Source organism: Aspergillus terreus, genomic scaffold, assembly GCF_000149615.1.
Source record: "Aspergillus terreus NIH2624 scaffold_8 genomic scaffold, whole genome shotgun sequence".
NCBI classification, from domain to species: Eukaryota; Fungi; Ascomycota; class Eurotiomycetes; order Eurotiales; family Aspergillaceae; genus Aspergillus; species Aspergillus terreus.
Window position 1 is genome coordinate 753,831 of NT_165931.1, and position 26,575 is coordinate 780,405.

The 26,575-nt window shown below is 53.8% G+C and overlaps 11 protein-coding genes across 11 annotated transcripts; 4 read left to right on the forward strand and 7 right to left on the reverse strand.

Annotated features, from left to right (window-relative positions):
* Nucleotides 1-36: 36 nt before the first annotated feature.
* Nucleotides 37-1,480, reverse strand: ATEG_05899 (uncharacterized protein; the record flags this gene model as incomplete). Its single annotated transcript, XM_001215077.1, has 3 exons — nt 37-794; nt 844-927; nt 982-1,480. The coding sequence occupies 3 exons, from the start codon at nt 1,478-1,480 to the stop codon at nt 37-39; spliced, it is 1,341 nt and encodes a 446-aa protein (XP_001215077.1).
* Nucleotides 1,481-1,886: 406 nt separating this feature from the next.
* Nucleotides 1,887-3,450, forward strand: cox15 (cytochrome c oxidase assembly protein cox15; the record flags this gene model as incomplete). The annotated part of the gene is made up of 2 exons (XM_001215078.1): nt 1,887-2,281; nt 2,343-3,450. The coding sequence occupies 2 exons, from the start codon at nt 1,887-1,889 to the stop codon at nt 3,448-3,450; spliced, it is 1,503 nt and encodes a 500-aa protein (XP_001215078.1).
* Nucleotides 3,451-4,006: 556 nt separating this feature from the next.
* Nucleotides 4,007-6,653, reverse strand: ATEG_05901 (uncharacterized protein; the record flags this gene model as incomplete). Its single annotated transcript, XM_001215079.1, has 2 exons — nt 4,007-4,149; nt 4,268-6,653. 2 exons carry the CDS (start codon nt 6,651-6,653, stop codon nt 4,007-4,009), a joined length of 2,529 nt encoding a protein of 842 aa, XP_001215079.1.
* Nucleotides 6,654-7,502: 849 nt separating this feature from the next.
* Nucleotides 7,503-9,167, reverse strand: ATEG_05902 (uncharacterized protein; the record flags this gene model as incomplete). The annotated part of the gene is made up of 3 exons (XM_001215080.1): nt 7,503-8,389; nt 8,452-8,740; nt 8,802-9,167. The coding sequence occupies 3 exons, from the start codon at nt 9,165-9,167 to the stop codon at nt 7,503-7,505; spliced, it is 1,542 nt and encodes a 513-aa protein (XP_001215080.1).
* A 708-nt stretch (nt 9,168-9,875) lies between these two features.
* ATEG_05903 (uncharacterized protein) lies at nt 9,876-11,777 on the forward strand (the record flags this gene model as incomplete). Its single annotated transcript, XM_001215081.1, has 6 exons — nt 9,876-9,991; nt 10,050-10,080; nt 10,131-10,268; nt 10,319-10,349; nt 10,503-10,730; nt 10,786-11,777. 6 exons carry the CDS (start codon nt 9,876-9,878, stop codon nt 11,775-11,777), a joined length of 1,536 nt encoding a protein of 511 aa, XP_001215081.1.
* An 827-nt stretch (nt 11,778-12,604) lies between these two features.
* Nucleotides 12,605-14,080, forward strand: ATEG_05904 (uncharacterized protein; the record flags this gene model as incomplete). The annotated part of the gene is made up of 1 exon (XM_001215082.1): nt 12,605-14,080. The coding sequence occupies one exon, from the start codon at nt 12,605-12,607 to the stop codon at nt 14,078-14,080; it is 1,476 nt and encodes a 491-aa protein (XP_001215082.1).
* A 690-nt stretch (nt 14,081-14,770) lies between these two features.
* On the reverse strand, nt 14,771-16,555 carry ATEG_05905 (uncharacterized protein; the record flags this gene model as incomplete). Its single annotated transcript, XM_001215083.1, has 4 exons — nt 14,771-14,992; nt 15,129-15,310; nt 15,365-16,316; nt 16,373-16,555. The coding sequence occupies 4 exons, from the start codon at nt 16,553-16,555 to the stop codon at nt 14,771-14,773; spliced, it is 1,539 nt and encodes a 512-aa protein (XP_001215083.1).
* A 740-nt stretch (nt 16,556-17,295) lies between these two features.
* Nucleotides 17,296-19,308, reverse strand: ATEG_05906 (lysine--tRNA ligase KRS1; the record flags this gene model as incomplete). Its single annotated transcript, XM_001215084.1, has 3 exons — nt 17,296-17,324; nt 17,435-19,022; nt 19,096-19,308. 3 exons carry the CDS (start codon nt 19,306-19,308, stop codon nt 17,296-17,298), a joined length of 1,830 nt encoding a protein of 609 aa, XP_001215084.1.
* Nucleotides 19,309-19,968: 660 nt separating this feature from the next.
* ATEG_05907 (putative dynamin GTPase) lies at nt 19,969-22,459 on the reverse strand (the record flags this gene model as incomplete). Its single annotated transcript, XM_001215085.1, has 3 exons — nt 19,969-20,132; nt 20,186-20,327; nt 20,387-22,459. The coding sequence occupies 3 exons, from the start codon at nt 22,457-22,459 to the stop codon at nt 19,969-19,971; spliced, it is 2,379 nt and encodes a 792-aa protein (XP_001215085.1).
* Nucleotides 22,460-23,334: 875 nt separating this feature from the next.
* ATEG_05908 (mannose-1-phosphate guanylyltransferase) lies at nt 23,335-24,822 on the forward strand (the record flags this gene model as incomplete). Its single annotated transcript, XM_001215086.1, has 4 exons — nt 23,335-23,394; nt 23,447-23,503; nt 23,571-24,740; nt 24,796-24,822. The coding sequence occupies 4 exons, from the start codon at nt 23,335-23,337 to the stop codon at nt 24,820-24,822; spliced, it is 1,314 nt and encodes a 437-aa protein (XP_001215086.1).
* A 345-nt stretch (nt 24,823-25,167) lies between these two features.
* On the reverse strand, nt 25,168-26,158 carry ATEG_05909 (uncharacterized protein; the record flags this gene model as incomplete). The annotated part of the gene is made up of 2 exons (XM_001215087.1): nt 25,168-25,895; nt 25,927-26,158. The coding sequence occupies 2 exons, from the start codon at nt 26,156-26,158 to the stop codon at nt 25,168-25,170; spliced, it is 960 nt and encodes a 319-aa protein (XP_001215087.1).
* Between the last annotated feature and the right edge of the window lie 417 nt (nt 26,159-26,575).

Below are 26,575 nucleotides of genomic sequence, written 5' to 3' on the forward strand. Positions count from 1 at the left end.
TCTGAGAAGAAAAGCACCTTAGATGGGGAATCCGAATCATTGAGGATTGGGCTTTGCTCTCTTTGGAGATTTGACATTCAAGACTTGCCTCATTCGTCGGATCTTTGCCCACCATTCGCGGTCGCTAGTCTTCTTGGCTTCGTGGTTCGATTCGTCAACGGTGAGCCCATCGGTTGAAGGAGCTTCGGAGGCAGCGCGGCTAGGACCGGACGTGGTTGATCTGATATGTCGGCGATGCTTCACCTTGAGCGCTTGGGCCAAGAGCTGCCATCCACTCATCAAATACTCCTTCTCATCTGAGGCCTTGCCTGTACCGCTCTGCGCCTTACCGCTCACCCAGGGACAATACTCCATGTGTTCTTGGACAAGGTCCAAGGAGTCATGTAAAGGCGTACCCCCGTTATCCTTGGGCTTGTACATCCAGAGCCCCAACCGTCTGAAACATGCACTGCAGCCTAATAAGCCAGCAGTGGCATCCGAAACCGTATCCCATCCGAAGAATGCCAGCATAAAAGCTGCTTTGTTGACCGATGGCTGAGTTGCGGATGGATTTTGCGAGGAGTCGTCTTCGTTTTCGGGGGTCGAGTTAATGCTGTGCGTTTCCGCGCCGTCTGCTTGTGTGTTGAACTCTGCTGGGAGGACACTCAGTATTTCCTCGAGGTCAAAAGACGCGGGTGTCTGGAGAATGTCTTGTGACGGCAGTTGGTCCGCCAGCTTGACAACATGGGAATAACGGGTTTCGAGGCCAGTGATCGCTGTGTCATGGTTTGCGAGAGGTAAGCGGTGTATCGTAGCTAGAGCCTAGTTAGCAGTGTTTGTCGATCGTGATTCAAGAGGACATACCATCGCAGCCTCGGTTTTTCCACGGGCAGTTTTGACCATGCCCTTGCACGATGAGACCGGCGTATTCATCGACAAGCTTCGAGCCTATACCTTAGTTAACCCCGTACGTTGAACGAGATACAGACAACGTCAACATACGGACTTCCTTTCTCTCCTGGACCTTCTCGATATCATAACCATCCAGTTCGTCCAGTTCGTCTGGTAACTTCACCACGACGGAACCACCACACACACCGGCGCACGTTACGCGGGACACATCTGTACAGACCCAGCCCCTCTTGGCCCATTCCACCTCATTAATTGCAGTTGGTTTCGGCGACCACCAATCCACACGGCGGAATGTTTCCAACCGCTCCAGAAAGCGTTCGCGATCCCAGGGAACGAAGGTCGGTCGTGGGGACGACGTTGACGAGCCCCGAGAGCCGGATCGCGTGACTTTAAGAATCGCTTTTCGCGCGGTAGCTAGCTCGCCATCGGCTTGAGTACCCAAGCGCGGTCTTTTGAGTGAGGAGTCTGGTGCAGAACGATCTTTCGTCGTCGCGGAGGATTTGGTCGCGGAGTCGGGGGTTGAAGGTTTGGTCAGGGATTCGAGGACGCGATGGAATTTGCGCTTTTTGGTCTCCACTGCGTATGACATTTTCCAGTGTCGCGGGGAGGATTGGAGGAGATAAGTTAGGACGATGGAGAGAACAATGATTGATGACGGTGATCGTCTTGCTGCGGTATCACCGGCACTAAGCTCAGATAGGCAATTCCATAGCTTGTGCCTGAGGAAGCGATCATTGCCCTGTTAACGCAGCGCCTTGTTTGGATCTAATTCACAGACAATTGCTGTCTCATCACTCTCCACATTGACCACCGTAGCTGAGGATGGGACCATCTATCGACGATGACCATTGTGAGCTCGCTGTGTGGTCTGATGCCGCCCTCGGGCCTTGGCGCTTCCGAATATCCGAGCTTCCAAATATTCGAGACCTTCTTTTTCTCCTCCACCTCTGCTGGAATGCATCTGGCATTGCTCTACCCCTGCTAGCCTTGTCAGAATGGCATCTCTGGGGTCGTCTGTGCCTTTGTTGCGGAGGTTCACTCCGCGACTATCCAAAGAACTTTTCACCTGTCGCCAATGTCTAGTCCGCAGCCAGAGTTATGCGACCAAGTCTCCGTTCCGCAACCCCTCTGCAGCTTCGCCCTTTGCGCGCACCTCTCGGACCAATTCTCCGACCTTGTCCGCAAAGTACGGGTCGCCTTTCTCGTCGGTATTCAGAAGATCAGCATCGGGATCGGCAGCTTCCAATGCCGCGGAGGCCGAAGCATCCAAAGCGAAGTCGAGCTTTCCGCAAGTGAGCGATAAGATAGTAGCCTACTGGCTGCTGGGAAGTGCAGCCAGCGTCTTTGGTATCGTTGTTTTCGGAGGTCTTACGCGATTGACGGAATCTGGGTATGTGCGATCCCAGTTGTTTCAAGTAAAAGGACGATGAGCTGACCCCATGAAGCCTAAGCATCACAGAATGGCGTCCCGTCACCGGATCCCTTCCTCCCATGAACGCCGAAGATTGGGAGTCCGAATTTGCCAAGTACCGCAACTCTCCTGAATTTCAGCTGTTGAACCCGAACATGACCCTCTCCGAATTCAAGTCGATCTACTACATGGAATGGATTCACCGTCTCTGGGGCCGCTTCGTCGGATTGTCGTTTGTGATTCCCGCTGTCTACTTTGTCGCGAGGAAGAAGGTTGCGAAGCCTATGGCTCTGCGTCTGGCCGGCATCGCAGGATTGATCGGTTTCCAAGGATTCATCGGTTGGTGGATGGTCAAGTCCGGACTGAAGGACGACCTTTTTGCCCCGGGAAGTCACCCCCGTGTCAGTCAGTATCGTCTGACGGCTCACCTGGGTGCTGCATTTGTCTGCTACGTCGCCATGCTCTGGAACGGTCTTGCTATTCTTCGGTCCCATCGCTTGCTCGCTGATCCCGAAGCCGGTATGAAGCTTCTGGACTCGCTCCGGGATCCCAAACTCAAGCTCTTCCGCCGCTCTGTTGCTGGTCTTGCCGCTCTGGTGTTTGTCACGGCGATGTCCGGAGCCCTGGTTGCCGGTCTGGATGCTGGTCTCATCTACAATGAGTTCCCGTACATGGGCAACGGATTGGCTCCGCCGAAGGCCGAGTTGTTCGACGAGAGATACTCGCGTCACGAGGATCGGTCTGACCTCTGGTGGAGAAACATGCTCGAGAACCCTGCTCTGGTGCAGCTGGATCACCGTATCATGGCTATGACGACTTTCACCAGCATCATGGCTCTGTGGGCCTACACCCGCGGGTCGCCAGCGATGAAGCGCCTCCTCCCGCCTGCTGCTAAGAAGGGCGTCCACGGAGTTGTTGCTTTCGCCTTCATGCAGGTCGGTCTTGGAATTTCCACCTTGCTCTATCTTGTTCCCACTCCCTTGGCCTCTGCCCACCAGGCTGGAAGTTTGTTCCTTCTGACCTGGGTGCTGGTCCTGGGAAGCCGTGTCTGGCATCCGTCGCGGACCGCGAAGCTGCTCCAAATGGCTGCGAAGGCTCGAAGCCAGGCTGCAGCCAGTGCAGCTACCCATGGCCCTCGCCGACTGTGAAGTGTATACTATGTGCTGTTATAACTATCTCGACTTCTCCATTTGTACAATAGACGAAACTTTATTCTACGTTATTAGAAGGTTCTCACCAAGTTTTCATTACTTCATCTTATAGTGTCTTGGAAGATTTTAGATTACAGTACACTGGTTTATATCCTTTAACCTATCTGCCCCTTAGCGAGACTATATTACTAGCCTAAAATGGTCGGACTGTTACGTCTACTCGATGAAACGCGACTTCTTCCTCCATCAGTCTAGCCATGTCGTCCTTTCCAAGCATCCCCAACTGGGTCCAAGTGTACGTTGATTTCTCGGCTTTTGATACTGGCTTTATCTAACTAGGTTATTTTCAGTCTTGGGGGCCTCGTCACCGTCCTCTCGTTTGTTCCCCAGCTACATCAGACCTGCTCAACAAAAAGCAGCTCCGGCCTCTCCCTCTACTATATCTTGTTCCACCTCATTCTCGCAACAGAGGTGACGGTGTCGGGCCACTCATATGGGTCGGGAGAAGATGCAGATGGATGAAGGTTGTGTTCAAGAGGGAGAAACAGAGCCGTTACTTAGCCAACGGCAACACCCGAGAGTGGATGCCACGGAAACAACTTAGATGGTTGTTGTCGTGGATCAAGCAAAAGGCCCAGCCCAGGTTGATCTCATCCCCACTGTCCCGATACAGTCGATGGATCTGCTGTTGCATAACTGGTTCATTCATTATCAGGCTTTCTATATACAGTGGATTAGCGAATAACAACTTTCTTCTCTCCCTTCTTGTTCGCTATGAAATTGTCGATACAGACTCCCACAATCCTGTAATCACCTGCTGGGTGATTTCTGCATATCAGCAAGTTCCCCGAGCCACCCGTCTGGACATAGCCGTCTTCCTGAACATAGCCGCCGGTTTGGATGTATCCATAGTCTTTCGTCATGTCGGTTGCGGCGTGGGTGAAATCGTCCCTCACAATAGCTCTGCCTCGAGGCCAGGATTTGGGTTTCGACTTCACTTCCTCATCCTTCTTGGTGCTCCTACAACTAGACGCATAGTCTCGGTGAGCGTGGACGTCGCCTTCGAACGCCACAATGTGGAATCCCCTGCCCACGTCTCCAGGCTGTATCAATCCCACACCGTCCTGCAGAATGATGCGGTTGTCCTTGTCGAGGCCGACAGAGATCTTGCCGAGGAAGCTCCCTTGCACAGCAATGATGGCTTCCAGGATAAAGTAAAACGGGGCAACTATGGTACACCCACACTCGACCCGGACCTCGCACGAGATGTCCTTGGTGGCGTCGTTATACAGACGGGATTGGCAGTCACGGAACGCTTGCAGGTAGTAACTCGCGGAGAGGTTATGCGCCCGGACGTGCCCAAGCTTGGGATCTTCCCAGGTGGTGCCGCTCACACACCTGTCAATCCAGCCTGCGGGCTTCGCGTTGGGGTCAGAGACATGCCACCTAGGTTGCAATTTTTCCAACATTCTCCGTCGGTATTCGGCAAGGTCTCCGGCGGGATCAAAGAGGGCTCCCAAGATGGTCGAGATTTGCGCCAGGGTCCGACCGGTTTCATCGCCAGTAACGTTTCTCGTCTGGTCGTGCAAGGGGATGGGCTCGGACTTGAAGGTCGAGATCTTGACCTTTTTGCCTGCGTTGCAGCCTCGGAAAACAAAATTGAAGCCCCAATTCTTGGCCTGCTGCTGGGGGCGGAATGTGATGTACTGCCGTGGTGACCCCTGAAGGCCAGTGACGGCGAGCGTCTTGACTCGGCCCTTTTGTGTCAAGAACCCCAGGTCGACGACCCCGGCAAAGATGTCGGTGGTTCTGATGCGCTTGGGGGTCGCTGTCACAGGGATCCAGTCCCACTCGCCTCGACTTCCGCTCGTAATCGCCAGACGGGTCCAAGCACGCTCCGTTTTGAGGGACAACTGCTTGAAGAAGGCAAAGGCGATGGGCTCGATGTCCTGGCTCTCGCCTGCTAGCTGCTTGATCTCCTCTTCAGTGAACAGGCCACTGAAGACGCCCAGGAGGCCGTAGAAGATATCGGCGCGCCTTTCGCACTTGCGCGGCCAGATGGAGATCGCGGAGAAGACGTTGCAAATCCCCTTGTAGTTGTCCTTCCACCAGTACGGGCCGCCAGCAATAATATCGGTCCTCGCCGAGTTGATGCCTTGGACCTGCGTCCGCAGAAATGTGAGCCCTAGAAGATCCTCCTGGATGACCTGCAGAATAGCGTTGATTCCTGTGGTATTGAGCTTTCGGCACTCATCTATCCAGTCACGAAGCTTGACGGCCTTGTCGCTGGCGTCGATAGCCAGGTCCATCCACGTGCCGAACTGCCCTATGCATTTCATCTGCTCCGGATTGACACCCCAGATGGTGATGTTCTTGCCCAAGACCATCTCCTGGAACGTCCAGACGCGCGAGAAGTACAGATTGCGAAACAGCGATCGCACGTGGCTGACGCATGTCGCATAGCAGTTCAAGATGCCTGGCTCAACGGCGGCGGCCTTGACGGCTGCTTGGGGAATGCGAAAGAGCCACGGCGCTTCTGCCCAATCCGACAGCTGGTTGATCACGTTCTTGGTCAACAAGGCATCGGTGGCCCGCGCGGCGCCGACCATGTGGTGCAGGATGTGGTCGAGGAACTTCAGATCGTCGACAATGGTCTGGTGATCCCAGACGGGGTTGTGAATCATGCTTGGGGCTCCAAAGGCTTCATCAGCGTCGGAGTCGGATTCCGCCGCCTCCACGGCCCCCTCCTCCTCCTCGCCCACGTCGACGTCGCGGGCAGTCGCGATGTCATCTACGTTAATGATGATGTGGCACTTTTCGGCGCTCTTGTAGTACTCGTACATGCGACTGACCTCGGCTGATTTTTCCGCCATGTTCTCCTGATCGAAGCAGACACAGTCGGCCCATAAATAATCAATGTCGGCCTCGTCCATCAGCCGCAGGATCTCTTTTAACTTGGACTTTCTAACATTCACTTTCCAGTTGACGCCTGGGAGACCGTCCCAGTCCTCGCTTGGTGGAGCGCAGTCCCATGGTTTCGCCTTCTTGCCGTAGAGATACGAGACGATGTCAAACTGCTTTACGCCGAGTTTGCGAGGATCGTCGACAAAGAACTTGGTTACTTTGTGGGGTTGATCTGTGCCTTCAGTCACCCAGGTAACATCGCGACAGATGACTCTCAGTGGTAAAACGACAGCCATAACAGGCGGTGCTGGCCGTAGTGGCGATTGTAGGTGAGGGAGGGTGAGAATGTGTTGGGTACCTAGTAGGGAGACCCTCGTATTTTAAGCCGTCAAATCGCTTACCTATTCCTTCACTTTGGGCGCTAATGAGGGTCAGCAATGGCTAAGTCAACGGCACCTCATTCGCTCACGGCGCGCCATCCTCGTTCAGCTGTAGTCAGGGGCCAGAAGAGCATAGTGTCAGAGTAGCAAGGCTGGCACGGACATCGTCCGAAGAAACTGGTTTCGCTAAACCCGCCGCTTCAGCTTGAAGCAAAGGATCAAAGCGATTGAATTGAACTGCTGGTTAGCTTGATCTCCTGATTCAAAGTTGTACGCCTGTAGCAAGACTAGTTGGAATTCCACCCTTGATTAGAGGAAAAAGAGAAAAAAAGCAGTGGACACTGATTGATAAGTGCCAATGCTCTTTGCTTTTGATTTTCGAATTAGCCGACAAGTTTGCTTTTGTTAGGGCTCGTATTGGCTCCACGAGATTGATTGACAATCTGCAAAAGCTATGGGCAACAGACGACTCGAACTCATCTTGCATCCACACTGAGCATCTGCGGAGTGTTAAGAGTGAAGAGCCCTGAAGCTTGGCCATTGATGGTTATTAAGACAGTGTTATTATTGGAAGTCGGCGTCTATATCCCTCTGGTAGTAGGTGTCGGAGCCTCAGGCTCCTGAGTTGCCTCTTTAGGCCTAGCGCCTGCCTGCCCTAATATCTACTATAGAGCCAGAGGTCTTCAGGACCTCACGCACAATCAACCCACTTCAATCCTCCTTGACAACTTCCCTTAACGGTATATAGTCTACTGTATACCTTATTTACTCCTTCTTCGCGACCATCTGGTGATACCGCCTTGCTCCCATTCTCCGACAGGCCTTTCCCTTCCAGATGAAGAGAATCCCCGAGTAGAACACCACAAACGCCAGCACCCCCACGATCACAAAGGTATCTTGCAGCCCACAACGATCGATCCACGGGCCAATGCCAAACGTCATGGCGGCGCCAATGACGTTCCGGATACACACCAGCCCGGTGGTGGCCTCGCCGGCCAGCGACGGATAACTCTCACTCGCATACCCCAGTGTGACCTCGCCGGCGATGGGGAGCCCACTTCCAATCATCGCCATGCCAATGATCGGTCCCATCCAGTGGACTTGGTGCGCGGCCCCGGCGCCGTACAGCACCAGCCCGCCACACATGATCGGGCCGGCGATGAGGACTGAGTAGATGCGCGATTCGGCTTCCATGACGCCCCCATTTCGGCGTGCTTTCCAGACCATGAAGCGATCGGTTCCCGCACCCCCGGCATAGAGCGACAAGCAGGCGCCCACCCAAGGCGCGATATTCGTGAGGCCGATAGCAGCCGAGGAGAAACCATAGTTCCCGAACACGGTACTCGATTCATACGCCATGATGGTGAGCCACGCCACGCCGAATCCGTATGTGATCCCACACCACCAGACGATCGGTTCCAGAAGCATCTTGAAGGGTCCGATGGCAAGCTGGACAAAGGGCACGGGGCTCTCGACGTGCGTCAAGGGCTTCAGGCGGTGGAGTATGCTCTTCCGCGGTCCCTGGGTAGGACTCTCCCTCTCCACCGTTGGGAGGTTGTTTTCAGTATGCCGAACAAAGGCGGACTCTTCGAGAAACAGGAACATGAGGACGGCGGAAAGCCCCAGGAAGATGGCATACCACCAGTGCATCCCTAGAACAGCAAATCAGCAACCAAGCCATCTAACTACCTCGAACCCCAGGACCGTCTCTTACATCTCCACCCCATGCTCTCCGTCACGAATCCGGATGCGACGGGCCCTAAAAAGGACCCAACGTTGAGAGCGAAAGCATACAACGAGAGGCCAAATCCTCGACGGTGGATGAAAAACTGATCATCGATGGTCAGCGCGGGCAGTTGCTCAAAGGGCGCCGCTCCAAAGCCCAGAACGATGCGACCCGCCATGTAGGCGCCCTTGGACTTCGAACTCGCCGCCACAATGTTCGCTACCATACTGATAATAGCCGATGCCAGGTACACCGGACGCCGTCCGAATCGGAGGGCCTACGTTCAAGTTAGCCGTCGAGCTCGTCTTCTCCCCCAGAGGAACCCACGGCGCGCTCACGATTGGGTTGAATACTAAATTCCCCAGTCCCAACAGAAGCAAGGCGACAGCCGCCGCAATATTCAGGTAGTTCACCGTCACCCCCATCTCCTGGATCAGGGGACCATATGTGACCGCGGGCGAGATGGTGGCACCGCCTAGCAGTACGACCCAGAAGCAGACCAGCAGCATGGACGTATACTTCCGCACCCAGCTCCAATTGAGCGGATCATCCGGCGAGGCACTCGGCCGGGGCAGATAAACCAGGTGGGTGGCATTTTCATCCACCAGAAGTCGCGTGCCTGGAATATCCTCCACCACCGTGCTGGTGGTCATGTCTCCCTTTATCGTGAGGGAGTATGAAGTCGCAGGTTTCAACTCTTCCATGCTGACTGCTTGGATATCAGAGGGGGCCCTCCTGGGAGACCAAAGGCGTGTCCGCTTTTTATAGTCATGCTACGGATCGGTTACCTGGAAGACCCCACAGTCTACGGCACATGCCGAGGGGATCGATTGTATGGGGTCCCCAGGTTCTATCCCCCACTGTTCCACTGTTCGGCAGAAGCAGCCATTCCTGAGGTACCGAAGGCGCGAACTCTCGGCGGCGAAGGGAATCGCCCTCGGGAACCGAGCCTCTAAGCTGCTCGAAATACACTATCCGCCAATTGGGGCTGGCGCGCAAAGGAAGCTGGATTTACGACGCTGTTGGAGCGAGTGGGCGTTGATTGGTGATGTGAGCGTCCGATATTAAACGTCTCCTGCCTATTCGAGAAGGTCGACCCTTCCGCCCCCAGACTATATGAGTATAAGCTGCCGACTTTCGATCCCGCTACCACAGGATCTTGATAACTTCATGAGCAACGAGGACGATGACGGCACATTGGAGCGGTACCTGCTGCTCCTCATCGACCATTCCGATCCTGGAAAGTCCAACCTGAACCCCACGGGGAAAGCATGTGGCCAGTCGGGGATCAGTAGCATGGTCGGGACTCAAATCCGGGGAAATCAAGAAATGGGTATATTAAGTCACCTAATTTCCATTTGACTCCCCGTCGAACAACCCCGTCTGCTCCAGACGCTTCTCTTCAGGACAACATGTATCTTCAACGCTTGCTAAGCATCACGACGCTCTCCTGCCTGGCTCTCCAGGGCTCCGTCGCACAGGGAACTGCGCAGACGAGGACCTGTAGACATACCACCGTGGCCATCCTGTAAGCTACGCGGAGTGTCATTTTTCGGGCGCCGTGACTAGAGGCTGATGCGTTCCAGGGGAGGTGGGATGTCGGGAATCATTGCCGCGGTAGGTCCGTCCCATGTTGGGTTTGGTCGGTCCAAGTCTAAACGGTGCAGCAAGCTTTACACAATCAATCCATCTCCGACTTTGTCATCGTGGAATACCAAGGTCGAATCGGCGGGCGGGTGAACCATACGGCTTTCGGACAAAAGGCGGACGGCAACCCTTATGTGGTGGAACTCGGGGCGTACTGGGTACGATGACTATGCGAGTTCTCAATGCATCTGTGTTAACCTTACCGCAGGTGCAAGGCGCCGGTGGCACCAATGGCCCTGGTAAGCATTTCATTTCCGGAGTGAGCGAGAGAGTATGACTGATCGGTCCCCAGTGAACCCCATCTGGACATTGGTGAGATCGCGACATGAAGGAACCAGAAGCAGTCGGGCAGGCTAACTGGACAAAGGCCCAAAAATATAATTTGACCACAGCACTCTCCGATTTCACCTCGGTGCAAACCTATGATCATACCGGCGCCGTGGATTACTCTTATCTATTCGACGAGTACAACGCGGCGTCGGATAAAGTGTCCGAGATCGGCTCCAATATCCTCAAGGACAACCTCCAGGATATGAATATCCGCCAGGCTATGGCCCTGGGAGGATGGAAACCGAAGGTGGACGACATGGCGGCCCAGGCAGTGGACTGGCTGAGAGGCGGTTGGTCGACTTCTCCGATGACTCGTTGCCCCGATCCTGTCACTGACCGTTCTAGACGTGGAAAGTGCCTCCCCGGCGGGGGAGAGCTCCTTCGGCTTCAGTACCTCGGCTGGGGCCTTTACCTTTGGCCAATTTGGGCCTGACAACTTCCTCGTCACTGATCCGCGCGGATACAGTGCCATCATCGAGGGCGAGGCCGCCACGTTCCTGAAGCGGAATGACACCCGCCTGCTTCTCAACACCCAAGTGACTAATATCAGCTACTCGGACACAGGCGTCACTGTCTACAACCGGGATGGCACCTGTATTAAAGCGGACTATGCTCTCTGCACCTTCTCCCTGGGCGTCCTCCAGAACCAGGCGGTGGCTTTCAGCCCCGAGCTCCCGATGTGGAAACGCACGGCGATCCAAAAATTCACCATGGGAACCTACACCAAGATCTTTATGCAATTCAATGAGACCTTCTGGCCGGCAGGCAGCCAGAATCTGCTTTACGCCTCCCCCGACCGCCGAGGTTACTATCCGTCTTTCCAGTCGCTGGATGCCCCCGGCTTCTTAGAAGGCTCGAATATCCTGTTTGTCACCGTCCTGGCGGAGGAGGCGTACCGCGTGGAACGCCTGTCCGATGAGGAGACCCAGGCTGAAATCATGGCGGTTCTGCACCAGATGTTTCCGGGGACCACAATTCCGGAGCCCACGGCGTTCTTTTACCCACGGTGGAACAAGGCGGAGTGGGCGTACGGCAGCTACTCGAATTGGCCACTCGGCACCAGTCTGGAGATGCACCAGAATCTCCGGGCGAATACCTCCCGATTGTGGTTTGCAGGCGAGGCCACCAGCTCCCAGTACTTTGGCTTTCTGCATGGGGCTTGGTTTGAGGGTCGGGAGGCCGGAGCGCAGATTGCGGGCTTGATCCAGGGCCATTGCACCAATGTGACTGGGGAGGAAGAGTGTGGGGGGCGGAAGTACTACGAAACTTTGGTTGGGACTACGCCATCCACTGCGTATACGGTCGAGAACGGATGGCCTGGTGGCTTGCCTTACTAGACGACCCAGTGCGTGTGGTCCCAGAGGGTTACCAGAGGTGTGAGAGCTGATTGCCGAAGCTTGTCTGCTACCAAGTCGCCAGTTAACTGCATACGCTCGTTTTGCATATCCGATTCGGGACTGCAGTGCATGGTGGGTTGGCGATGGCATACCCACGTGTGTCGCGGATGCAAGGTGGTGTCTAGTTAGATTGAGCTGGCACTGTATTGACTCCATTGTTTACCTGATCGAGCCTCGATTCACAGCACTGAGAAATCAAATTGTGTTGATCAAAACGCCCTCTCGACTTTTCCATATTACGCTTTTCCTCTGGGAGTGATTAGCGATTTCCGTTTTTGATGGATCAGCATCTCCATTAACCTTAAAGTATTCTTGCTAAGATCAAGTCTTGATCAGTCGCCACTGGTTGGGAATGTGACAGTAGTCTAGCTGCATGTTCACCTATTTGGTCATTGCCTAAGCACGTTCGCTTTCTACCAATAATTGTATTAGGGAACAGTACGTAACAGCCTCCACCACTACAGTAAGGAGTGTCTGCTTCACGGAAAGATATTCCGTGCAACAAGTCAAAAGGAGGAAAAAGTGACGATGGCATATTCTCTACTAGGTCAATGCGGCGAAAATCAGGGCTTACAACCAGGCCTAAAAGTGGAGAAGACAATGTAGCTTAAGGTATAAAGTATGCCCTAAATTCATAGAAATATCCCCCAAATATTTATACTGGGAGATAACAGGCGCTGTTTCTGTAGTGCTATCAGCCCGATTCTTTTTCACTTTGCCGAAACAATCTCACTCAGGTCCAACCAAAGAGAGGAAAAAAAGCGACAATGGAGAAAGCCCGTTCTCAACCTGTCTCGTTGCGCACCAGTGCCAATCTCGGAATATTCCTTCCAACGGTCCCAGTGTCTGACCTGAGTGCAACCGACACCCCCGCCGACATCCCCGTCGAGTGGCTTCCTTCAGCTCAGGTTTCCGCCGTTACAACGCGCTTGGTCGGATTGGACCTCGCTCTGAATGACCTGGAGGCCAATGCTACTTCCCTTGAGCAGAGTGCCACTGTTATCAGTGCAGAAGCGCGGTCAAGAGGAGCGCCTGAGTTAGCTGAGCAAATTTCTGTCTATACAGAAGCCATCTGTTTCGCAGCTCGGCATCACTCTCAGGAACCAGAATCGCGGTTTTGCGTCGCAATCTTGCTTGCTGGGTGCGCGATGCTGGCAAAAGAGTTGGTTGCTAGATTTGAACAACACCTCCCCAACTCGGACGGACAAGATCCACGGTGCCAGCACTCATGCACCCGTCATGGCGGACAGACCCAAACCTCGTCTGGCAGGTGGTTGCGGCCTTGGGGGAAGGACGTACTCCTCAGTGGCTGGAGTATCTATAGACACTGGCTGACGAATGATGGGGCTCCAGCGTACCTGGAACAGCGCATTGGCGATAGCGCCTCTTTTGTCGAATATCCTGGAACAGATGGTCGGCCAAGCATGCGCCACGATCGTTCTGAAATGTTTATGCGCTACCAGGACCAGGTCAAGACCGGCGGATATACCTTCCACAGCACCCAGTTGCTATTCGGCGACTACAAACACTGCATCGACAACATTGGCTTTCTCCAGTGCAGAAGCAATGGTGCGGACCTTTTCTGCTCTCCGGTCAAGTGGGATCCATTGCACTACTACCAGCTTAACGTCCACGATGGGCTCATTGGCGCTATCTGTTCTGACTACGGCATCACGCTGAGTGACCAACTTTTGGCTAGCCTGATTCTCCTCCGCATTTTGGATGATTATCTGGATGTGCAGCATGACACGCCCAATGGTGAGAGATACAACTTCTTCCGTTTAACGGGCCGCTCCTCTACTGAAGCATTGGCTACCGTGGAGAGTTCTATTCGGTCATTTGTGTTGTGGGCGGCCCAGTCTAGTGGCCCTGCTGCAAGGCTCACGCTCTGTACTGCACTGTGGTACATATGCAATGGCAGGCACGAGTTCGCGGGATACTGCAGCTGTCCTCAGCCAAGACCGCCCTCTGTCGTTGCTCCGATGACACCAACCCAGCTTCTCGAACTGTTAAGGAAGGGTGACTCGACACCCTTCCCTCGCCGGGGTCCTCTTATGGATAAACTGGCCGCCCCTACGCTAGTTGGCGTAAAAGCGAATTCTTTGCAAGATTTGTGGGACAAGTCGTGGGATGATGATAGCTTGCTCCGAGAAACAGCAGTCAGAGGCTGGGTGAGGAGCAACTGCTGGGTTCGTTGTCCTCCTCAAGCTTGCAGTACCTACAACGACCGGGCGGCGTACTAAATCATTCACTTTTGAATGGTTCGAGTGTGTGGTTATATGGCAGAGGCGGGTTGATTCGACAAGGAACATGACTTCAATCAAGATCAGTATATACCTTGTTCACCAGGAATGCACACGATGATTCAACATCATCCTGTAAAACTACTAGATGATATCCGAATGTACTTATATATTCTGCAATTGCTGGTTCATGGGGGCTTTCTGGATTTCTTCGATGACAATATATCGCTATTATACCTTAGCTATCTTTCATAAACGAATACAGTGTTCCTGGCCCGAGCAGATCGAGATTATGGCCAAGTTGAAACGATCGCACATGCTATACTGATAGGCAACCTGCCCATCATTGGCCGAGACCTGTCATATCTCGGGTGATACTTCTCTCACACGAATAGGTAGATAGTGTAGTTAATATCGCTTTTTCAGTACCGACTGTGGTGTGATATCCTGGGATTGAAATCCTGTAGCCAGCTTATTCTGATCACTTGTAGCATAGGGAGGCTGTGCCTCTCTATTACTATGCGTAACTATAATGTTATGTCGGCGATTGCTATGAAAACTTTAGTATTTGTTTACTTGTATATGTACTACATATTGACTGTGGCAGTGCCGGTTTTAGATGAGTATGGCTCACTCACCCCCATGCTCAGTGAGCAACAAGCGAAAACAGAAATGGAAGGATCAACCTGGCTAGACAATAAGTACGTATGCTAGAATATGAGTGCTGACCCGTCCGATGATGAACATCAACACCTTTCCATCCTTCGGAAGATTCTCCCGTCTTGCGCCAGGCAGACGAGGAAGTCCCTTCATAGTCTCTGCAAGAAGCATCCCGGTACAAAGGACATGTTCAACAGAAGCACAAGAAGCGAACACTGACGCCACAACACCAAGAGCCAATCGCACCAGGTACTAGTCTTCTTTAGCCAAGGGCCTAGATGATTTGGGGACTGTTCTGTACTCACCTTAGCACCGCTTCGACATCTTATCATATCCATAACAACAAGCATCAAACTAACGAGCGTCCCCTTCTAACCACTCTACTGACCTGCTCTTGAGAATCTGAGTCGCCCGGATCATAGTCGGGATCGGAGGGATCGGAATCGCGGGTCACGGTGCCTTCGCTGGTCTGTTCCTCCTGGGCATCATCTACCTTGCGTTCAGAGTGAGAAAATCCTGACGCCACATGATCCTGACCAAACGTGTTGGAGACTCTACCAGCCATTGGACCTGTCAACAAATTAGCAACAACAGCCTATAGAGTCACCGTTGACACATACATACCAAGGGCCGCAGCACTAAGACTGTAGAGATTATGGGCACCGCCAAGCAAGGTCTCGATATCACTACCAGAGCCGTCGCCCGTGGAAGCCACTGAACACTTGCGAGACGTCCTGCGGGCTGACGCGAGTGCTCGCCTGGCGTTCCTCCTGGTCTGCGTCGTGGACTCTTTCTTAGCCTTAGCCTTCGCCTTCTTTCCCTTCGCCTTCTCCGACATCACTAGGTCTTCCTGACGTACGGGGCCTGTGTGAAGACGCCCGCCAGCACGATGGGTACGGAAGCAGCCGCGCGCGATGGTGCAAGGGTGACACGACTGCCAGCCGCAGGACATGCAGCGCGACATGCCCTGGCTGTTGCGCTTGTTGCAGAGGTCACATTTTGCCGTGTGGGCTGCGACGTTTTCGAACTCGGTCAGAACCACCTCTCTATCAACGCGGGCGATCAGCTCGTTCTCATTGGGGGTGGGTTTCTCTTTCTCCTTGTTCTGCGCAACGGGCTGAGGCTCGGGCCGTGGGGGACGGCTGGGTGGAGGCATGTCTCCAGCTCTGGGAGGGTGTCTGGCGTATATGGGCCTGGTGAAGCCGATGGGCTGGGGCTCTACAAGTCGCCGCGGGGTGGGAGTGTTCGGCCAGACGGGATGATCGGTGTGTCTGTTGGCGGCGTGTGGTTCACGAGTCGATGATTCTAGCCACTGGTGGAAGGACGCTGTGGATTCGGTCTCCTGGTGATGGGGAGGCTCAAGAGGCGCCGCGTATGAGGGTATCGTCAGTCTCCTGCCTTTTGGGATAGGGTCACCGAACTCCCAGTTGAGCATACGATGGATTGCCTCGCTGGAGAGATTGATGGGAGGAACGCGGTTGTCTGACAAAGGCGCGTTCTCTCTGCGAGCATGGTTCTCCTGGACTGGTCTTGTAGAAAACAATGCACGAGGGTCCTGGCGGTGGTGGCCGCCCACCTGGGGACTTTGTTAGCTACCATCGTTACTCGGAGGAGAGTGAGTGAATGACAAACCAGTTGTGGTAGGTGAATGATGGGATGCATCGGCTGTGGTCTCTGGATGCGCTGTCCATGGTCAGGGTGAAAGAAAGAGCTGTACTGTTGACTGATGCGATCATGTCCGTCAACTCTTGCGCCTGGCCTAGGGGGAACGGCTTCCTGGGGAGAGGAAGGGTTGAGAAGCGCTGCGATATCCATTGTTAGGAAATAGAATGGGCGCAACAACCCTCTGCACTGGGAAGTGAGACCTGAAGGGTAATGCAGAAGGTGAAAGTGGCGAGAATGGGACGAACAGTCTGTTGATGGCGGAGCGTGTGTGGGCGTCGGTGAATGAGAGGTGGTAAGCGAGAAAAGAGCATCTGCAGTATGTCCTGATACAAGTCGAAGTGCTGGTCATCAGAGAGTAGACGGAGGGGATGGGAGAACTGGAAAGAGAGGTGCACCATCCTGTCGCTACTTTTCTCTCCTTTTAAACCTACCAAGCAGGAACATGGGAGCATTATGAATGACATTGAAATGGGAGCCAAAGAAAGGTTTCTTTTGAAAAAGTGTACGATGTCTTTGATGCCATTGTCTCGTTCTATGTCTCTATCAAAGAGCGCGGGCGTAGTTCTACAATGTCAAACTGGATGTCTCTGATGAATGGCCCACCAGGTGAAGACAAGAGGACAAGAAGCTTGAAGGGATCTGTTTTCTCTCCTAGTCCACCAGAAGTAAAAGTCTCAGACTCTACAGTTATGGTAGATGTGATGGAAGATTTGAAAGATGAAATAAAGCAGTGATCAAGACGAAATCTGCGATAATAGTCTACTTTTAACTGTTATGAACTGCCATAATACCATTCCTGACATGTACACCATAGCAAATGTAGAGCTGGAACATCTTTTATCAGTATGTAGAGAGGTTTCATCTTAAGGCATTCCTTCATTGACATTGTATTAACCGATGCAAAGCAAGAAGTCGTCAACTAAACCATCATTCCCAAAATCATAACGTTTTGTCTACTTGTGAGCTATTATACGAAGAAACTGTCAGCCTCATTCTCGATCAACAATCAGTTCAGAGACGAAAACTTACCAATGCCCTCCTCAGGCTGGGGTTGAATGCCAACCACCTCAGCGGCCGTCTTGCTGCCCTCCGCCGTCTTGTCCTCCTTCATGAAGGGGAAGGCCAGGACCTCCTTGATACTGTAGTTGTCGGTGAGGAACATAACCAGACGGTCGATACCCATACCCCAGCCACCGGTGGGAGGCAGACCGTACTCCAAGCTCGTGCAGAAGTTCTCGTCGATGAGCTGGGCCTCGTCGTCACCCTGGTCCTTCTGGCGGGCCTGCTCCTCGAAGCGGAGACGCTGGTCAAAGGGATCATTCAACTCAGTGTAGGCGTTGACAATCTCCTTCTTGCAGACGAAGGCCTCGAAGCGCTCGCACAGACCGACGTCCTTACGGTGGTACTTAGCGAGCGGCGACATCATCTGCGGGTGGCCCGTGATGAACGTGGGGTTGACACAGGTCTCCTCGATGAACTCGCCGACCAGCTTGTCGAGCATGCGGGCGTTGGTCATAGGGGGCGAGCACTCGACGCCGGTCTTCTTCAACACGCGCTTGAGGAACTCGCCGGTCTCGGCGGTGTGCAGCTGGTCGCCCGGTGGGAACTTCTCGCCGGTAGCCTCCTCCAGCGCGGGGATCATCTCCACGCGGCGCCAAGGCGCCTTCCAGTTGACCTGGTACTCCTCGCCGGTCTGCGTGTGGAAGGTGGTCTCGTAGCCGCCGGTGACGTGCTTGACCAGGCCGGATACCAGCTCCTCGGTCAGGTTCATAACATCGTACACGTCCGCGTAGGCCCAGTAGAACTCGCAGGTGGTGAACTCGGGGTTGTGGGTAAGATCGATACCCTCGTTACGGAACTGGCGGCCCAGCTCGTACACACGCTCCAGACCACCGACAATCAGCATCTTGAGGTACAGCTCGGGGGCGACGCGCATGAACAGGTTCATGTCGAGCTCGTTGTGGTGGGTGACGAAGGGCTTGGCGGTAGCACCACCGGCGATAGCGTTCATCATGGGGGTCTCAACCTCAACAAAGTCGCGGTTGTCGAAGAAGTTGCGGATGTAGCGGACGATCTTAGAGCGGGTGATAAAGACGTTGCGCGACCGGTCGTTCATAATCAGATCCAGGTAACGCTGGCGGTAGCGCTGCTCCTTGTCCTGGAGACCGAAGTGCTCGGACGGGATAGCGTGCAGGCAAGGAGCCAGGAGCACAATCTCCGTCGCGAAGATAGACAGTTCACCGTCCGCGCGGTTCTTGGGGCTCGTACGGCCGGGGTAACCGACAATACCGATCACATCACCTCTCCGGAGGTGCTCGTGCTGGGCCTCGAAGGGAACCTCGCTCTTCGAGTTCTGCGCCTGACACACCACCTGCACCTTCGCACCTTCGGCGCGAATGTCGTAGAAGATCAGCTTAGCGCCGGACGCACGCTTGGTGAAGATACGACCGGCGATCTGGACCTGAACGTCGGGCTTCTGTTCGCCCTTGGCAAGACCATCGTACTTCTTGAGATACTCGCGCAGATCGTCGGTAACCTGGAACTTGTGGGGGTAGGGGTCGGGCTGCTTGGTTTCGCGAAGCTTGTTGATTCTCTTGCTGCGGATTTCAAAGTATTGCTGCGAGGGGGTTACAGATTAGCTTTTTGCTCCATTTTTTCGCTCTTCGATCGGTGTTCTCGGAATGACTCACGTTGGGGGTGAGGTTAGCCTCCTCCTCCTCGGCGGAGACCTTCTTCTCAGCCTTGGGAGGAGCATTCGCCTCCTTCTCCTTCTTCTTGGCCTCCTTCTCACGCATCTTCTGACGGCGCTTCAGCTCGGACTTGGAAACCTTCTCGCCGGTGACCTCATCGAGCAGGAGGTTGGCCACACCGGCCTCAGCCTCCTTGACAGCGTTATCAGCCATGGTAGGAACACTCGGGTTGGTCAGAGAACACTATAAAGCGCACTTGGAGGGAAAAAATGGAGGAGACGGAGTTGGTGGGAGGGAGACCGGAGCTTTCAAGAATTTTGGGCGGGAGTCATCGCGGCCCGCCGCTCAGTACTAATTGGGCTACCCCACGACTGGACCAGCATTCCGCCACACCGAGGGCGTCCGATGTCTTACAAGTATGATGACTGCACTGTATGAGTCAGTGCTTTATAAAGAAATGATATCTACATAAATTGTGCCTTCTACAGCGCGGTTCACTCTTCTTGCCCTGCACGAACTGCAAGTCAGGATGTACCCTTTCTCCCGCAGTTGGGGCTTAGGGCTTAGGGCATCTCGGCGGGGTTCTGCTACCCCGCCGTTATCGATTAACAGGAGACTTCACGGCATTGCGATATTCCTGATAATACACCATGACGAAAAAGAAACCAAAGACATTGATACACAGATGTAAATCTCCTAGTGGCCGAAATGTGACATGTAGTCCAATCACTCGACTATCTGCTCAACACAATGTAGGCCTTCGTTGGAGCATCAATCATGGTAGAATCTCGACAAACTGCATCCGCAGTCGAAAAGTCAATCCATAGAGGCAAACGTGCGGAATTTTCATGCTGAAAATCAGTGTTGGCGGTACTACATTCTGCAAAACAGAGAGTCTTCGCTGCCATCCTCCTCTTTCTTGACAGTCGAAAGCCAGTGCTGGGCCTGATCGACCTTCGCTTTCTCGCGAAGAAGGTACTGCCGACGATGTTGGCGTTCCGGGTCTTCAGCCATGAGCTCTTGGCAACGTTCAGATGCTAGATTCATGTCCTGTCAGTCGAGCTCTGGTGGAGGGGGTTTTCGCACATACCATTGTCGTTGAAAATGCCCAGAGTTTTCTCGATCACTGGGATCAGATTTTCACGACATTGGATGAACAGCTTGGTGTGGACTGTCTGGCAGATGGAATCCACGAACCTCGAGCTTGCGACATCGTAGTACCCGCGAGTAGCCTATGACAATCAGCATATTCATCCCACAGAGAAAACAAGGCCTGTGGTCAAAAGCTTACAGCCATCATCTTCAATTCCTGTGCGTACTGATCGGGGCCAAGGATATCTTCAGCATTCTTATCTTCGGTGATCTTCTTGATTTCGGCGTCGCGTCTGGGGTCATCCGGAAGAAACTTCCCCTGCTTGTTCAAATACGACTTGGCTCTTGCGTCACGGCGGCGGTCGAACAAGTATTTATGCGATTCTTTGGTAGCCTGCTCCAGAGCGAGGAGTGCCATGGTGAACGGCTTGTTATGTTCAATTTCGTAGATCTCCCGTGAGTGTCGAACATGTTCTTCTGCAATGGATGAGAGATACTCTTCGATGATCCTTTTGAGTTCCCGGTAAAGACTAGTTTTATAGTAGTCTTGGAAGACATCTTTCAATGACTTTGATAATGTGTTCCGCACCAGGCGATGGGTTGCCTCGAGGAATGTCTCCATTGGTAAATTCCAGTGTTCGACGCTCATCTGCTTCATTATCTCAACCGCCTTGGGATCCGCCTGGTCGGGTATTCCAGCGCGGTATGAGTCCTCATTGATGTCCCTGATCTCCCCCCAGGTAAACATGCGAGCCGGTTTGTTAAACTGCTGAAAATGCTCTGTATAGTATCCCGATGACTCAGTCTTCGCTGGCTTCTGTCTAGCCTCTGGCGAGACTGGAGTTGTCTGAGCCCGACGTCTATCCGATGGCTGGACAGATGGCTTTCGCTTCAAGGTTTGTTGTACGGAGGTCATCTCACAATCTGAGTCCTGGTCTTGGGCAACAGGCCAGTGCATTTCTTCGGTGGTTAATAGTTGAACCGTCGGGCGAGTTTTCACAAGGGCTCGTCGAAAGTCCATAGCCATGTGGGTCCAAAGTTTCAAAAGAGGGTATTGAGATGAGCCTCCGTCAAAGTTTGCACGGATCCTATCTTTCAATTCGTTGAGGCATTTGCACAGGATGTATTGAACGTTGGCTGATGGGGGATCGGGAAGAGTCTTGAGCTCGCTGTCGATGCGTGCGGCCTTCTGGTCAATCTGTTCAATAATGCGTGGCAAGCACTGTTGAATCTGACAAAGGAGAAGATTGGACAGGGCGGCCTGGAGCCGACGGGTGCCAAATCTGGGCTGGTAAGCTGCCAGATCTGTTGTCCAAGGGCTGGTCGCAAAAAAGGCGTCTTCCTCGTCTCTGGCTTTGGCGTGCGGAATGGCAGGGTCGTGGTTGTTGCGGACGACGAAGTATCCGTGTCCGAGTGTGAACTTGTCACCTTCCAGAATTTCAATCCACTGAGCGTACGACTCTCCTCTCTGGATACGATCTGGCTTTGTCAAGACACCCAGCGTTCTCTGCTTTGCACCTTGCACGTCGCGCATGATGCGTGCTGCGCTGGAGTTTGTGGCATCATCTGTCATTGGCAAGGCCAGAAGAACAATGCAGTTCTCTTGAGAAATGTACTCCTTGACAAGGTTCTCGACCAGAGCAACAAGGTACTTTTCCTCGTCAACCTCGGCCTGGCTAATAACACCCGGTAGATCGTAGAACGAGAGGGTTGGAAAGTTGGGGGCAGAGATGTCGATACGAACGACGTTGGGAGAGAACTTGACTTGGCAGGATGTGTCAATGCCCTCGTTCTGTCCTGGGACGTAGTCGGTGCTGGGTCTTCCGGGATTCAGGATTGCGAGTTGTGCCCACATGATAGCATCCTGGATGTCGTCTTTGTCATCGAGGGTTATGAAGAGTTCGTCTTCGGCATCCTGCTCAATCCATGGGCCCAAGGGCTTAGACCTCTTCGGCTTGGGAAGCCTCTGCGACTTATCGAACATGTACTTTCTGGACAGATAGACCTTGCAAGCCCAGGGTTGGTCACTCTCCGTGAGATTGATCTCCATCGGACAACGAGTACAAGTCCCAGAGCTCCGCGGCACCTTGATCTCGGACATGCCTTCAATGAGGGAGCTCTTTCCTGTGCTTTGGTCTCCAATGACGCAGACCTTGGGGAGCGCAATGCTATGGTCTTCGACACCGAGGTGGCGAAGATCTTGGATTTTCTTCACCAGAGTCTTCATGTCTTCGGCGATGGCGCTGATAGCGTCTGGAGTTGGAGGAGACATGTTGACAGACTCCCGTGCAGCTGTTGAAGGGTTAGAAATAATATCCCAACAAAAAGGACGGCAGCTCACTTGTCGTACTATCGCAGGGGGATTGTCTGGACTTGGGGCGCCCTGGGGAGCCCGGTAGACTTTGCATTGAAAGATGGTGTGAGGAAGGTCAAGGCTTGCAGTCAGGAGAAACGACAGTGATAGCCAAACAAAGGCGAAGGGTAGAAGGAGTAAGGGTGAGGTGAGGACTGGAGGGGAGAGGAGTGGTGGAAAAGAAAGTGGGAAAGAGAGGAAAGAAGAGACATTGTGTGGGAGGGGAGGAGGAAGAACTGAATATATAGTGAGGCGAGAAGAAACACAAGTGGATTCATGGAGGCAGTTGAGCGAGTTGTGGTGGTTCAACAGGTGAAGCCAAAGATGCGTAGAAGGCCCAGCCAAATAGAGTGAGGCATATACAGAGGGCTGGCTAGAGAAGGATTTGTTCACAATGCCCGTGGGAGTTGGCATTTCGACGACTTCTTGTCGACTATGTTATACAGAACCTTGTGAAGATTCAAATGCCCCTAACTTGATAGAATTTTTCTGTATATTCCTCCTCTAAAGAGAGACTGGTGGTCCATAGCACCTACAGAAGTAGGCCCTGTCATTCCCAAAGCGGCCAAGGCGGTGAGGCGGACCCATGGATCCTCTTCGGGCTCTCCTGATGATTTCCACTCGCCAACTCCGACTGAAGTTGGAGAACTACAGCTATCGTCCCCATTGACCTCTTCACTATTACACTCTTTGTTGGATTCGTTCTTCCTAGGTACTAGACTTCGACGACTACCTTCACTGCCTCTCCACCCACACCCTATCCTCCAACCCCTCTCCACCTCTCCGTCGCCTCAATGCTCCAAGTTCCAGTGCGGGATCACACCAACGTGTCCTCCACCAAGGCCGTGATCTTGGTAAGTCTCCAGATCTGTCGGGTCCGATTTCTACTGACCGGGTTCTTCTCAGGTGGGTGGTCCCTCCAGAGGTACCCGCTTCAGGCCTCTGTCTCTGGATGTTCCCAAGGTGCGTTTGCCCCTCATTCTCTCCAACTCCTCACCCGTCATCTAACGGTTACTTCTACCGCCACCAGCCTCTCTTTGAAGTCGCCGGTCACCCCATCATCTACCATTGCCTCAAATCGCTCGCCAAGATTGACGATATCCGGGAAGTCATTCTGATCGGCTACTACGACGAATCCGTCTTTCGCGATTTCATCAAAGACTCGTCCAAAGAGTTCCCTCAGTTCCGTGTTCAGTATCTCCGGGAATACACTGCCTTGGGCACAGCAGGAGGTCTCTACCATTTCCGTGATGCCATTCTCAAGGGCAAACCGGAGCGCATCTTTGTGCTGAACGCCGATGTCTGCTGTTCTTTCCCCCTGGGCGAGATGCTGAAGCTGTTTGAAGAGAAGGACGCAGAGGCGGTCATCCTGGGTACTCGGGTCAACAACGACGCCGCGACCAACTTCGGTTGCATTGTGTCTGACTCACACACGAAGCGAGTGCTTCATTACGTCGAGAAGCCCGAGTCGCACATCTCCAATCTCATCAACTGCGGTGTCTACCTCTTCGCCACCGAATGTATCTTCCCCTCCATTCGCAGCACCATCAAGCGTCGCACCACCCGGCCCCGACTGCTCTCCTACCCATCCTCCGAACACCTGGAGACCTCCTTCGTTGCCGCCGATGAAGACTCGGAGCAGAACGAAGTCCTCCGTCTGGAACAGGACATCCTGTCCGATCTGGCCGATAGCAACCGCTTCTTCGTCCACGAAACGAAAGACTTCTGGCGCCAGATCAAGACCGCCGGGTCCGCCGTCCCGGCGAATGCATTGTACCTGCAGAAGGCCTTCCAGGCCCAGTCCGATGAACTGACCCCTCCCTCCGCCACCATTGTACCGCCCGTCTATATTCATCCCTCCGCGAGCGTGGACCCCACCGCGAAGCTGGGCCCCAACGTCTCCATCGGACCCCGCGCGGTCGTCGGGGCAGGTGCCCGCATCAAGGATTCCATCGTGCTGGAAGACGCCGAGATCAAGCATGATGCATGCGTCATGCACTCCATTATCGGGTGGAGCAGCCGCGTGGGCGCCTGGGCCCGTGTGGAGGGCACCCCGATCCCGATGGCCAGCCACTCGACCAGCATTGTCAAGCACGGCATCAAAGTGCAGAGCATCACTATCTTGGGTAAGGAGTGTGCGGTTGGCGATGAGGTCCGCGTACAGAACTGTGTGTGTCTGCCGTACAAGGAGCTGAAGCGGGTAAGTTTCCTAGTTGTCCCATGTCGTCTTAGGCACAATTACTAACCGTCTGCAGGATGTTGCGAACGAAGTCATCATGTAAGATGTTGATTCAATCTCGATATTTGGATTTAGCCGTGCATATTCGCTGTGGTTGCTACATTTCTTATTGTCATTAATATAATACACATCTTACTTGCGTCTGTGTGGCATTTTTCTAATTTATATTTCCAAGAATTTGGCATTTGTATTCCTGAACCTTTTCTACATCTAGATTCCTATCTAAGAGGCTAATGAAATCGCTTGAAACGGCACATCCTATCACGCCCATGGCCTATTGACATTGCAAATCGTAACACATAATTGATACATGCAACAAATCATCGCAGATTGTATTAAAGACAGATTTCAGACACGTCCACGAAGGAAGCCTTGTTTAGCTCACTCCTCACCGATACGCTCCAGGATCATACCGGGTATCCTCACCCGGATGGCCGTACCCGCTGAACCGCACACGCGGCCCATCCCTCTCACTGCGCACCGGCGACACATCCCCGTAGTAGTGCTGGGCCTCACCAGCATGGTGCTGCTCCAGCGGGGCGGCACTCTCATAGCTCGGCGGGGCATATCTCGACTGCCGCTCCGCGGGGTCCGGAATATCGTAGAAATCCTGTTGGGAGGGGTGGCGCTGGTGGGACGGCGCCGCAGCATGGGGGTACAGCGGGGAGCGGGCATCGTCGTCGTAGTCCTCAGGACGGGCGCCGGGGTGGATCGCGTGCGGATGGTCGGCCATCATGTACGCATTTTCGGCGGGAACGGCACCGGACATGATGCTGCTGGAGCGGTCGTGGGTCTTGTAGTCGGGCAGGGCTGCGTTGCTGGACATGGGGTCGTAGCGGCCCAGGCGGGTCTGGCGCTTGTGGACGATGACGTCGAGGGCGATGGCGGCGACGTGGGCGGCGGCGCCGACCACGGTGAAGGAGAAGAGGACCTTGTAGATGCGGCAGACGGCGATGCCGGTGGCGGTGGCCCAGTAGGTGGCGTTGCAGGTGGTGGTGATGGTGTTTGCCATGCTCCAGCTGAGGAGGCCGAGGGAGATCAGCCAGAGGATGAAGAGGATGGAGTTGCAGACGAGGGAGAGGCGCGGCGAGAGCCCGGAGGTGCAGTGGGTGATGGCTGTGAGGATGTAGTTCAGGAGGGAGAGGACGGAGGTGATGAGGAGCGGAGAGGAGGTCAGTATGGCTGAAATTGCATTTTGGTTTTGCGGAAATGCTTACAATGAGGAACGCCCAGGGGAGTTTGTGGCTGTCCTTTGCGAGGTGGTAGATGAAGACGGCCAGGATGATGGCGACGATGAGGGAAGAGAGGAATCCGAGGGCGCGAATGAGATGGAATGGGAGGGCCGGATAGGCCGACGGTTTTACAGATGGTGACCGCATGGTGAGAAGTCTCTGTGCGTTGGGAGGTCAACTCCCAAGCTGTGTGTGCGTGAGTGAGTATATAGCGAGGCGGTTGATAAACAACCGATGCGGTAGATGCGGTAGAGACTGATAAGATCGGCGGATGCCGCTTCCACGTTTCCCTATATCCGGACTTGGAAACCCGGAGGAAGATGAAGAGAAAGATAAAAGGAAAGGAGGAGGTCAAGATGAAGATGATAGAAGAGACACCGTGAGAAGAAAAGCAAGAAAAACACGACAGCCTGAGTAGGCTGAGCAATCTTGGCCGATCTGCACTCCACCGCGGGTGTTGCTAAAGAAAGCCAGCAGAGGATGACGCGCCCCGGGTAACGGGGCGAAGTTTATTCTAATTTAGGAGCGACTTTATTTTCCACCTTCGCCTCCCCATCATCAGAT